The sequence below is a fragment of the Lipotes vexillifer genome, unplaced genomic scaffold (genome assembly GCF_000442215.2).
Source record: "Lipotes vexillifer unplaced genomic scaffold, Lipotes_vexillifer_v1.1 scaffold172, whole genome shotgun sequence".
NCBI classification, from domain to species: domain Eukaryota; kingdom Metazoa; phylum Chordata; class Mammalia; order Artiodactyla; family Lipotidae; genus Lipotes; species Lipotes vexillifer.
The window spans coordinates 1,970,930-1,984,643 of NW_006776799.1; the positions used below are offsets into that span (position 1 = coordinate 1,970,930).

The window sequence follows — 13,714 nt, forward strand, 5'->3', positions numbered from 1 at the left end:
ATACATGAATAAAAGATTCATTCAAAGTTTAAAACAGACCAATAGATTTTACTGTAACAAAGTACAAAAAAGTTCATTGACTGGTGTGGTTTCATGTTCAGATTGCAACTGAACTTTTGGAAACTGCCATTTGTTGATTTTTGGTGTAATATCAAAGAATATCCATAATTACTTCGAGAGGCTATTCAAATACTCATTGTTTTTCAGAATACACATTCATGTGAGACCAGATTTTCTTTACAACTAAAATAGCACATCACAACAGATTGAATGCACAAACACCTGTAAGAATCCTGTTGACTTCTTTTAAGCTAGATATTAAAAAGAGAAGTGAAAATATAAAAGAAATACCCTCATGATTTTTTTTTTGTCTTGGAAAGTGTGCCTATTTTTTCATAAAAGTTTTATGTTAAAAGGTTAGTGTTGTTATCATAGAATTAATTATTAGGTATTTAAAGTTTTATCAGTTTTAATTTTTAACATGGTTGATGTTAATAGATGTAACCCACATAAACAAAAGCTCTTTGAGGTCACTAATAATTTTTAAGAGTCCCAAGGGATGCTGAGACCAAACATTTGGGAACTCATCTACAATATGAGTAGATGAGGCCTGGGCACCCCCCATGAGATGGATTTTATCAAAATGTTTGTTTTCCCAGTATACGGGTGGCTGTACAAATTTAGCATATTAACCCTCCCACATCTTTCACCAGCCAACTCCCTCTGAGATTTCTCTCACCCTCTTTTTATTGACAGTGTGATATAGCTGTAAAAATGGTTGTGGTCCCATTCATCCCTTGGCCTCCCATCCAAGTGGAAGGAGGCAGCTATATTGTATAAGAAGCCAGGCAGGTGGAAGGAGGTTGTGAAAGATCAAATTTCTTACATGTACCTAGTGACAGATGCAAAGTTCAGTAGTTGATAGTGAAGAGCTGACAGGAACAACTGTTTTTAGGCAGGAAAAGAGAGCTTGTTTCTAGGTAGTTTTTTCAATGCGTTCGGAAACAGCTGGGCAATGACTTAAGCGTCCTAGGATTCTGACTTTAAGCTTAAAAATACATTTGCATATGCCAGCATTAGAAATGGAATCTCAAACTGCTGCCAACTTAGACAACTGAAAGGAAGTAGAGATCTAGACGGTTGAAAAGCTAAGCCTCAGGAGGTTCTGTTGCTTGGCAGCTGTGTAAACAGAGCTAAACCCTTTGCTTCTCCTCTGTTAGACGCTTGGTTCTAAACAGGATCGAACCATCCCATGACCATATGTGCAGAAATGGAAATGAAGGTGATGGGTCTCATTGTTGGGTACAAGAAAAGTCGAGCATTTTCCTTTCTTTATGGATGTGTGTGGAGTAAGAAATGTGAAGGAGATGCAGGGTGAATTGAGAAGAAAAGGGCAGGTGTGAGATGACTTTTGTTTTTACCTTCCTGAGTATCCATATTGTTCTCTTGTGTTTTCCTCCTTCCTTCCTCTCTACGTTCTTTCCTCTTTGAGACTTAGGACTGTGAGACATTTTTCTGATGGAACAGCAGGAGTGACCCTCCCTGTAACTAACTTCTTAACTAGAGAAGAAACCATTTCTCCACGTGCCTCTCCATCCACTGGGGGAAGTGGGTAAGATAGGGGAGGATGCCTGCCTGGGACAGCTTGATATGTAATCCCTATGTTAAACAGAAAAATGGAGAAGAATTTTACTACTATTAAATGACTACACTTAATTGTTTAAAAATATTTTTTTCTTCGAGTCACATCTCTTTAACCACGTGCATTCCATTTTATAACCCATTTAGATTGAGAAGCATGCTATACCTTTAATGTATTTCTCACTGTAACTTTTTAATATTTAATTTATTTTTATTATGGTATGATTGACATAAAACATCATATTAGTTTCAGGTGTGCAACATAATGATTTGATATTTGTACATATTGTGAAATGATCACAATAAGTCTAGTTTAACATCTGTCACCATACATAGTTATATTTTTTTTTTCCTTGGGTTGAGAACTTTTAAGATATACTCTCTTAACAACTTTAAAATATGCAGTACAGTGTTATTAACTATAGTCACAATGCTGTATGTTACATCCCCATGATTTATTTGTTTTCTCACTGGAAGTTTGTACCTTCGCCCATTTCACTCATTCCCTCACCCCCAGCTCTGAGAACCATCAATATGTTCTCTGTGTCTGTGAGCTTGATTTGTTTTGTTTGTTTCTTGTTAAAGTTTTTTTTAGGTATAGATCCTTTGCAGTGAATTTCGAGTGATGGTTTTGGATATTGAATTAGGGTGGAGTTGGGGGAAAGAGTTTGCCGGGTAAAAAATAGTAATATTAATAATAATAGTAGAAAAAGAGGAGGAGGAGGAAGGGGAAGAGGGGCAGAAAGAGAAGGAGGAAGAGGACAAACAGCTTTTCTTAGGTGTTTAATATTTGCCAGGCACAGTATTAAACTCTTGACTTATATTGATTCATTTACTTGGAAGATAACGATGGCAGTTTACTGAGCTCAGAGATGGGCTGAAACAGAAGATGTGAGAACTGAAACACTTGGGAGGATGGATGGAGATGAGTCATAGTGAAACAAGGGGATATAAGGTGAACCAGGGGAAAAGAGGGAAATCAGAAGCAGGGAGTTAAAATTTGAAAAAAGTTACAGTTGGGAATTAGGGTATGGAGTCCAGAGTAAACGGAGTAGCTGTTGAGATTTCTGTTGTCAGGTAGGGGTAATTTGGAGGATGAGAAAAGAAAATAAAGAGGTGACATTGGATTGTACTCAGTGATAGCTGGAGAACTTGCAGGAGGGCGAGAGCTGAGATGCAGACGTGGGAGGGAATAGGAGCATGAATCAGGCAAGTGCAGGCAGGTTGTGAGAGAATGTGGGCAAGAGGAGTGTCACCCTGGAAAGCAAATTCAGAACATGGGACTCTGCTAGGAGGAGAGCTGGACTGGCATCATAAACAGTGCATCAGGGCTTCCCTGGTGGCGCAGTGGTTGAGAATCTGCCTGCTAGTGCAGGGGACACGGGTTCGAGCCCTGGTCTGGGAGGATCCCGCGTGCCGCGGAGCAACTGGGCCCGTGAGCCACAACTGCTGAGCCTGCGCGTCTGGAGCCTGTGCTCCGCAACAACAGAGGCCCCAACAGTGAGAGGCCCGCGCACCGTGATGAAGAGTGGCCCCCGCTTGCCGCAACTAGAGAAAAGCCCTCGCACAGAAACGAAGACCCAACACAGCCCAAAATAAATAAAGTAATTAATTAATTAAAAAAAATAAATAAATAAACAGTGCATCAGCTGACCCCGGCATGGATGGAGCTGGGGCGAGACAGCTGTAAGTGTTCCTAAGCCAGGGTAGAGTTGAGCTGTAGTTGGCTGGTGGGTGGGAGAGTAGGTGGATGATCAGACAGGGAGGCGATATACACCTAGAGGTGGGTTTGATTTATCTACTTGACCCCTTGCCATTTGTAAATGAAAGAGACCAGCTTTTTATGTGTGTGCAGCAAGTGAGCAATAATTAGCAGCAGGTAGCTTTGACTCTTATTTTCTTAAACTGGGAGCACCAAAATTGCCTTTGCAATGACCTACATTAGCCCCAGGAAGCTCTGTAACTCATGTTCTTCATTCTTTGTTCCTCGATTTGCTTTGTTTAATGTGCAGGGAGATTTAGTGGGCCAGACTGGCAAGCCCACCCCCCGGGAAAGCCTGTGGAGTTCAGTGCTGACACTGCATTTAGTGCCACCATTTAAGCCATTTCACTGTGTGTAAAGGCCCATTCATTTACTCTAATGTGTACTTTCCAAACCCTTTACAAGGTGTTCTCTTGAGATTTCTTATTCTCCCAGGTGTTGATGCAAAGTGTCTAGTTTGGAATAGATCCAAAAATCAATAAGTGAAAGGTACTCTCTTTAGCTGTCTTTTAACGTTGTGCTTCTAGTGCCTTTAAAAAGTGAAGTGTTACTTGAAACGTCACTGTATAACATAATTTTTTTTAAAGTTCCCTTGGTGTTATTGTTGTTTATTTTTAAAATACTGGCTCTATGGCTGGTAACACCAACTTAAATGACCAACATTGTCAGACAAATTTATCAGTTTTAAGACCTTTGCCCTTTGCAGAAATGTACTGAGAATACACCTTACTTCCCACTGTTGAATGAAGTCCTTCGCAAGAAAATCACAACAAATACAGGATGATCTATTACATGGTTTGCTCTTTAACAACCATAAATTGTAACTGAAGTCATGCCAGATACTTTTGATGGACTGGGAAAGGGAGATAAAAGGGAACGTGGAGGAGAGGGTAACTTCTTAGAGAATTCTACAGTTTTCCTAAGAAGTTTCCACTGGCTGCTTTCAACATAGGATGACACAACTATTGCTTTAACAGTAATTTTTCTGATCAGACATTTCGTTTTTGACAACAGGAAAATATCGAAAACATAGATCAGATTGGCCCCCATTGGGGAAGAATATATGTAACTTCTCAGATGCCTTCTGGAATTAGGTTCTAGTTTTCTCCCATCAGGTTTTTTGGTGTTGAAAATTACTGGCTAACAGTGTTTAGTGGTAAATGTTACTTTTATCAGTTCTATGGCTTCTCTTGGGGAAAAAATCAGATCTAACTGCTTGGGTCCACGTTCTTCCATGTCAACCATCAAATTGGAACTGGATAGAGCTGCTTCCTGCAGGCAGAATGTTTCCTCTCTGGCTGGCCTCAGGCACTGCTTTGTTTCCTCAGTTATCTATTTGGCACCTGTAGGACAATGAATTTGTGACTCAGGTTTAAATAGGCCTTGGCAGGAGACTTCACGCTCCATTCCACAGCCCCAGTCCCCGTCCAGCTTCTCAACCCACCTGCAGTGTTGTATCTCTGCATCCTTTCTGCTCAGAAGTCCTGTTGACACTTAAATTATGACACACTGAAAGTTTTTTCATCACTTCCTTATTTGCCTTCTCTTCCCAGTTTCACTGACATCCTCTTGACAGTCTCAAAGTTGAATTGTTACTGAATCTTTCTCATTTGCTTCCACATCTAAAGGCTACCAAGAGTCACGTCTTCCTTCTTGGCTGGGCTCTCTTTTGTCCACATTCCCAGCACATTCTGTCTCTACATTCACCGGTGCAGGTGCAATCGACCCAGATAGATGTTGGCACCAGCCTCCCTGCAGCTTGCGTATTTCTAGTTTCTGCTCCTATCTGTTTCCCAGGCAGGGACAAGAATAGGCTTAAGCAAATTTGTATTCTGTGTTTGTTTTGTCACTTTCTCTTTCAAAGAGCTGCTGATTTTCCAGCCCTCTTTACACCCAATGGAACTCACTTTTCCGTATTTTCAAGTCTTTGCCACTTGCCTGCACAGGTCCATTCTTACCAACTAAAGTTTGTATTTCTTGACTTGGATTCATCTGCGTGTCTTGTACACAGCCTGCTGGTTCTCTCTTCTGCAGGCCTTTGTGTGTCTCTATCTCCCTTTCCTGTGCTAGTTCCTGACCTCCTTCCATATCCAGTTCAAATTCCACTTCTTCCTTAAAGCTCACCCTCGCCCACTCCACCAGATCTTGATTATTCTCTTGATCTGCATCCCCTCTGAACTTGTACATTGGCGATCAGTGGAATGTAGTGGTGCAGAGCACGGACATGCTTGAATTGAAGTCCTTCCATGTATGGACTATGCAGTCTTAGGTCTTGCTGAGTCTCCGTTATCTGAATTGTGAAAAAAGGCATTCATAATCATATTGGTCTCCTTGGATTGTTGTAATTAAATGTGATAATAAATGTAAAGTATCTGGCACTCAGTAAGCTGATCTCTCAAGGAGCATTTCCAGCCACACCACATGCTCACAAAGTTGAGTTATGTACTCCTTGAAGGAAAGAATCTGGCTCTGCTCATCTTTGTACTCGATACCTTAGAGAATGCCTAGCACAGATTAAATATTCAACACATATTTGTTGAAAAATGAAGAGCATGATCATGAATAGCAGAGATTGATTATCATGAGCATTATTGCTATTATTTCACAAATCTTTGCCATCACATTATGAGCAAGAATGTAGGACAGTAGGAACACAGTACACTTCCCAACTGTGTGTATTCATCTGAAAGTGTCTTAGGGTGACTGCAGGTTCTTGATTACCTTGTAAAGACAGTGACAGTAAGTTTGAGGAGTTTTCATTGCTTTGTATGCTTTTTTTTGCCTTCCCTCGTTTTGTCATCTACTCAGGGACACATATATTCATCATAGTTGCATACAAGTAATATGCAAATGAATACTCATGACATTTATGGTTAGTTTTTTTTTTTTTTTTTACTTTATTTTAGGAATTTGGGTCAGAGAGGAGTTCTTCATGTCTCAGTGTCTCCATTTTCTTAGTTTCCAGTTGGGAGCAGAAAAGAGACAAATATAATCATTGTGATTGGTGAGAATCTTCTCCAAACTCATTTTATTTGAAATTTCTGGCACCATCACCACTAGGATCATCATCACCATTAACATTAAAAATCTTGTTCAGATAAATTGTCCCAAGAACTTGCCATGGTGTTGTCTCCTCATTCATGTGTTCACAAATATCTTTTGCTTTGAAAAGGGAAAGTGCCAGGATAAGCAATATTGCATTCAGTATGCAAATGAAAGTTTTATAGAAATAGGTTTGTACTGGAGATGAAATTAATTGTGACAGTTCAGGAGGAGTTTTACAGGAAAAGAAGATTAACATGTTAGGTCTTCAGTGGCTGTCTTCCCTGATGCATATAATATTAGGCAAAATGAAATCTCCATGTGCCCAGTCTCAGTGGAGGAATGTTTGTTGAGCCCACAGAAATTTGAGCAGGGCATGTGTCTAAGAGTTTATGACAGCCTATTTTCTTTTCTCAGTGTGGGGATGAATTGGTCCATTGTCGTCTAAATTGGAAGTCATGGTAATGGTTCTTTTTTGATTCTCTTATTAACTTTTTGTTTAGTTGTTAAGAAACTTGTACAGAAAATGTGTTACTTATTCTGAAGTAAGTTGCTGTTATTCTTCAGACCAGAATAGACTATAACACTGTATTTTTTCAAATATTTATGTGTACATGAAAAGGGAAGATTTTATATAGAGGGAGACCAGATCTAACTTATTTGATTCATCAACAGAGGCTAAGGTATACAATCTTTTATTGCCAGAAAGTTCTATTTTCAAGCTTGATTTCCTTTTGAATGATTTTTGCGATGATAATAGAGAGAAGTTCTTTGTGTATATTCACTTTTTTTCCTCTTTTGCTCCAAGGAAACCAACATGTCTGACAAAAGTGACTTAAAAGCTGAGCTAGAGCGCAAAAAACAGCGCTTAGCACAGATAAGAGAAGAGAAGAAACGGAAGGAAGAGGAGAGGAAAAAGAAAGAGGTAAGTACTGGGTGCTGGGGTGTTGGGGGGTAGGGGGAAAGGAGAATCACTTGATTCTGAGAGGCTGGTCAAACGGATAAAGAGGACCCTGTAAAAGAATGCTTTTACAATACCTGAATATCATGAGTGATGTCTACATACTCAGAGTAGTAAAGTTATTGACATCTGCCATGTAGTGGCCAGGCACCACATAAATGATAGATAGCATTTGGTCCAGAGGTCCCGAAACCCTGGTTTACCCCAGACTTGAATAGAACCCTGAAAGTGGCCTGTGATATCGCTGTTGTTAGAAATTCCTTAACCTTTCTGTGTCTCAGTTCCCTGTGCTTAACATGGGAATAGCAGTGTGTTTATTTTGTCTGATCATGAGGGTTAAAAAAGTTAATCTTATCAAGCACTTAGCAATACCTAGGATATAGTTAGTACTTAATAAGTGTTAATGTGAAGGGAAGGTTTTAAGAAAACTACTGGCCAGAACATTTTAGGAGAAAAATAGACAATGATACCAGTGGATTACCATGATTTCTTTTCATTTTTTTTAAAGTTAAAAGTATTTTCCATCAATTTATTTATTTATTTTTATTAAAATTTTTTTTATTGGAGTATAGTTGTTTTACAGTGTTGTTAGTTTCTATTGTACAAAAAAGTGGAGCTCCCTGTGCTATACAGCAGGTTATTAGTTATCTGTTTTATATATATTAGTGTATATATGTCAATCCCAGTCTCCCAATTCATCCCACTACCATGATTTCTTAAATGTATATTTTTTTCAGGGTAAATAAGAATCCTAGGTCCAGTAAAGGGAAAGCTGCACTTTTCTCCTTTGGTAAGGGGGTGGATAGTATAGACTGCGCTATGTGAGATGTTAAATTTAGAAGAGATTTTAGAGCCCTTCCATTAAGGCCCTTCTTTATGCCAACAAAGCAGCAGAAACCCAGAGGTGAAATGTAGCTTTTCTGCCTGCTAGACCCGAATCCAGGACCCTTGATTCCCAATTCAATGCCTTGCTGCCATATCATGGTTTTTTCCACTGTCAGAATCCAACAAATAGTTTATTTTTAATTCTCCAGTTTGTTGTGGTTGTGTAGAAATAGCCCACATCTTGTACAAAAACCAGATGCCACAGATATTTTTGAGTAGTTTTCTAAGAAGGAAACTACATACAGAGTGATATGCTTGTGTGTATGCAAACCAGAGCTGCTTCCCTACTCAGAGTTTTTCTTTTTTTTTTTTTTTTTGGGGTACACGGGCCTCTCACTGTTGTGGCCTCTCCCGCTGTGGAGCACAGGCTCCGGACGCGCAGGCTCAGCGGCCATGGCTCACGGGCCCAGCGGCTCCACGGCACGTGGGATCCTCCCGGACCGGGGCACGAACCCGTGACCCCTGCATCCGCAGGCGGACTCCCAACCACTGCGCCACCAGGGAAGCCCCAGAGTTTTTCTTTAAGTGAAAAGAAGAATGTGTTCTGATGCCTTACAAGCTAAGTGCTATTTCACACTATAAGGCTGGGAGATCAAGGTAAAAAGGTTTCTAACAATTATTTTCCAACAAAGTAAAACATAATTGCAGTTGTTCTCTAGCCTTCTGGTATCTTGCTTCTCTTGGTACCATTACACTTTGATTGATGTCATAGTTTATTTATCCTTGACAGCGAGCGTAATGTTTTTCCTTTACAGATCTTCGCTGTTACATATGCAGTCTTGAGGGAAGTAGAGGTGAGAATTGACAAGGAATGGCTATTCATTTCCATGCAAAGCCAATAAAAGCATTAAGTTATTATGCCCCCTTTCCTTCAGATGTCAACACTTACTGTAGTTTTAAAGCACCTGTTATCCTTTACTAATAACCGGTTTCCTTTTAAACTGACATTCTAATATCCAACTTGAATTCCATAGAATTACCACAAAATGCAAAGTGATATGGGAAATCTGGTTCCAAATTATGCTGTCTGCTTCATCCTCATCATTTTACACATTTTGGGGGGAAATCACAGGCAAACAAGACTGGTAGAAACAGGCCACCCTTTTTGTTCCTATACCACGCAGCTTTGATGGGGGTTTAGCTTGTTACGCAACAGACAGAGCCCTGGCAGACTGGGGACGGCAGGTGGTGGAGAGTGTGGAACACCTGGACTCTGGGCCTTCCTGGGCCTCTACCTAGTTCTGGAATTAAAGTTTTACATAGTCTTAGTTTCCTCATTTCTAAATTGACAGGGTGGTTGAAGCCTGACTCTGCTCTTTGGAGTCCCATGGCAATGTAGAATCCCAGCCTCCCCTCCCCAGAGTCTCTGATTTGAAATAGGACCAGATTTTGGCATCCACTGCACTGCATCATCCTGAAGGTGTGTCCTGGCTTTCAGTCCTGTCCCTCTACAGCCCGTCTCCCCCACAAAAGATCTTTCCTTGGGTCAGACTGTGACGACTTGGTTTGTTCTGAGAAGCCAGTGTTGTCAGGCAGAGGCAGTAGAACTCAGTGGTTATACAGAGGCTTTCAAGTTGAATGTGGCTAGGAAACCTGGCTCTGCCCTTCACAGAATGGCCTTGAGTGACTCTGGGACTTCTCTGAACCTGGTTTCCCTTCTGTAAAATGGAGAGAAGAGTGGGCCCTTCCTCATGGAGTTGTGTGAGATTCCGAGGAGATGATGTAGAGCAGTGAAAGACGCAGAGGATCTGGTGAGAAACAGCTGTTACTCTGCTCCTGAGATGGGCCCTAAATGGGGCCCATAGAACGGCTGCATACATTCGTCAGGATCAATGCTAGGGAGGCCATTATTCAAAAATGCCCCATTATTAGAAGAGTCTTACAATTCAAGGCCCCTAGTTTCCTGGGATGATGGCATTTTGTAGCTGAAAGAAAACTGGAAATAACCTCTTCTGATCCTTCTTTTTCAAATGCTCTTATGCCCCTGGGGGCTAAGCCTCAGAAGTGGTCCCCCTTTATCTCCAGTCTCAGGAAGGACCCCCTCTTCCAGCCAAGCCAGTTGTCCAAATCAGAAACCTGGGGTCATTCTTTCACCACCCCTTCTCCAGCTTACACTGATCATGGGTCCTAGACAGGCACAGTAGCTCTCCCCTTTCCATTCCGTCTCCTTTTTCCCTAAATCCACATTACAGGCAGACTCAGCTTGTTACATTACACCTTATGAGCCATGCTCTCTGTTGACAGGAAGTTTATGAACATTCTCTTCCCTTGGCTTTTGCTGTTCTGTTAACCATGTGTCTTTCAGTTCTCATCTCAGATGTCTCTTCCTCTGGAAAGCCTTCTCTAATACCTTTCTCTTAACACATGACTGAGTTAGTCCTGCACCGTATCCTTGACCTTATCAAATTATTTAGCACCATTTACTTGTTCATTTGTCTTTTTCTCCTAATAGAGCACAAGCTTTTGGGGACAGGGTTGTATTTTTTCATTACTGAGTCAATGTCCAGCACAGATCCTGCCACATAGTAGGCCTTCAAGAAAGGGTTATAGAATTAATGAGTGAATGAATGAATGAACACCTAAACTAGTTAGGGCAGGTCTGAGATGCTGGTCACAGACATTCTTTCCAAGGACCGGAATTTTTTTCTGCAAATTTCCTTGGAAGCTTCAGATCCCGAGTCTGTGGAATGCTCTAGTTAACTGGCCACGGTCATTGACTCCTAAGTTTAAGATTTTCTAGTTTTAGTTGTTTGTAGAGAGTTAGAAATAGCCTTAAGCTTTTAAGTTTGATATTTTCAAACTTTATTTAGGCTTATATTTTAAATAAAACAAGTTTAGAATAAAAGGAAACGAAATGCTCTTTAATGCTAATCTGAGTGACAGTTTTGTGCCATGACTGAAAACTAGTGTGAATTGGGACCACCCAGGTTGGTTGTCTCTACAGAATCCAGAAAACTGTGTACATGTGTAACATTACACTCTCTGCGTCTTTGGATGTCAACTGCTTTCTTGGTTGTGGTATTATGGATGAAATCTGATTTTAAAATAAATATAGTGGTCACCATTTAAGACACAGAGCCAATGTCATGAAAAATTGGCTTTAAAGCAATGAGGTATGCTTAATGAGGCCACCCTGAAATTTCGTCCTGTCCTTGGCCTTCTGCCAAATTGCTGCAAGGTAAGATGGACAGAGGCTTCCTGAGCTTTCCTCACTTGTTCGTCTAAAAGCTGTGCAGCTGTCTTTGGAAAAATGACTGACAATTCTCGGCTGACAAATTTTCTTTCTTCACATACCCTCTCTGGGTCTCAGCTGTGATGACTCTTCACAAGCAGAAATACCATTTTCTGGGAGAGACACCGAGCATATTTTAAATTACTAGTATGCAAAAACTCCTTGTTGAGTCATTAAAATGTATTAGGACTCTGTAGTATTTACTTGGAAAAAACCAGAGGTTTCATGATTAGGTCTTGGTATAACTGCCTTGGATGAAGTAACACATTGTTTAGTTTAAGGTGCTAGTTGGTAACAGTTAGGAACTGCCTTTATTTCCAATAAGTCCCAGTTACCTAACTTTGCATTTTTCCTCGTCAGCTTTGAGTGTTGATAGCTTTCCTAAGCTTCTGTTACGTCTAGATGGACATATATCCTCACTAATATTTGTCATATTGTCTGTTTCCTTAAGAATTAAAAAAGGCAGAAGGCAGAGAATGAGTTGTAGAGACACCTTGTATCGTGGGAGTGACACATTGGAGGTGGAGTTCGGGTGTGCTATTTTTGCACAATGTCTGGCCATGCGTGTTGACACCCAGTTTATGTTCTAATATGTTTTTTGAATGCTTAATGATTAAAGTTAGGACTTCCCTGGTGGCACAGTGGTTAAGAATCTGCCTGCCAATGCAGGGGACACAGGTTCGATCCCTGGTCCGAGAAAATCCCACATGCCGCGGAGCAACTAAGCCCGTGCGCCACAACTACTGAGCCTGCGCTGTAGAGCCCGTGAGCCACAACTACTGAGCCCACGCACCACAACTACTGAAGCCCACGCGCCTAGAGCCCATGCTTCGCAACAAGAGAAGCCACTGCAATGAGAAGCCCATGCACCGCAATGAAGAGTAGCCACCTCTCACTGCAACTAGAGAAAGCCTGTGTGCAGCAACAAAGACCCAACGCAGCCAAAAATAAATATAAAAAAATAAATAGATAAATTTATTTTAAAAAATGATTAAAGTTAGAATAAATTACAAAAAAACCCAGATTCTGTGCCTTTCTGCATAGGACATACATGACAGAAGGTTATAGATATTATGCCCTAAGTTTATTCAAAAGGAAGATTAGATGGATCTTTTTCTGTTCACTGTACATAAGCTCCATTAGAATCTCTCGCATTCATTACCACCGGCACTCCGTTGTCCTTAAATAAGTTTTTGTTGAAAGGATGAGGAAAAGTGGCTTTGTTATGAGCACTGGGTCACTGGAAACTTAGATGACTCCTCCTCACAGTGGTGGTGTAAAGGGGCTTACTGAATGGGATATAGCTGGTGGAAACTGCTCTGAATGGTGTGTAATTCTTAGATTCTGTAGCTATAGAAGAGCAATTACCAAAGGCAGAATATTCATTCATTCAACACATTTTTTATTGATAATTGTGCATCAACTGTGTCAAGCCTTGATCTGGATGTGTGGATATAGTGGTGAACAAAATAAACACGTTATCTGCTCTCAGTGAAGCTGACAGTCCAGTTATGGCTTAACTCTTCACTGTAAAACCATGCTATTCTGTATTGGCTTTCTGAGTTGAATTTTGCTTATCTTCGTTTTTTCATTTGTATTTTAGCAGTGGCAGTGATAATTCCCTTTTCTTTCACTTCCCCCTTTTCCTTCAGTCATTTTTTTAACTTTATGGTATGTGAATACTGATATAGATCCTCACTCTGCAAGATCCTTTTTCTTATCTTAGTTCTGTCTTTGCCTCTGTTGTATGCATAAGCTTTGGAACTTGCTAGTTTAAATGTTAAAATTGGGAAAGAACGTGAACTTTGCTATCTTCCAAGATTAAACTGCCGCTTCAGAATTCTGGGTTATATGAGAGTGCCTGAATCTTCTAGTATCCTCATTAGCCCTTATCGATCCCCATAATGGCAGTTTTCCCTCAGATGACAGGTAGACTTCAAACATATGACTGCATTTTAAGCCTGAGGCGAATAATAACAGAAGCCTTGAGCCTAGCACTATGTGCAAAGATGCATTTTACTTATAATTGGGGTGTAGGTTACCATCTGGGAGTAAGTCAAGTTTGCATGAACTCTTTCTGCTTTAGATGCCACAACAGAAATTATGCTTCACTGCTCTGAAATGTACTTTGCACTCCTGAAAGAGGTAATGTGTCTGTTAGGGAGCCCGGCTTGCCCCTGGGGAGAAAGGT

The 13,714-nt window shown here is 40.6% G+C and overlaps 1 protein-coding gene across 4 annotated transcripts in view; it reads left to right on the top strand.

Annotated features, from left to right (window-relative positions):
• Positions 1-13,714, top strand: part of DYNC1I1 (dynein cytoplasmic 1 intermediate chain 1) — a 338,688-nt gene that overhangs the window by 33,709 nt on the left and 291,265 nt on the right. For all 4 annotated transcript variants that reach the window (XM_007450661.1, XM_007450660.1, XM_007450662.1 and 1 more), the window contains exon 2: positions 7,254-7,370. In XM_007450661.1, coding sequence (XP_007450723.1) covers positions 7,263-7,370 — 108 coding nt within the window. In that variant the 5' untranslated portion in view covers positions 7,254-7,262. The remainder of the gene's footprint in view (positions 1-7,253; positions 7,371-13,714) is intronic.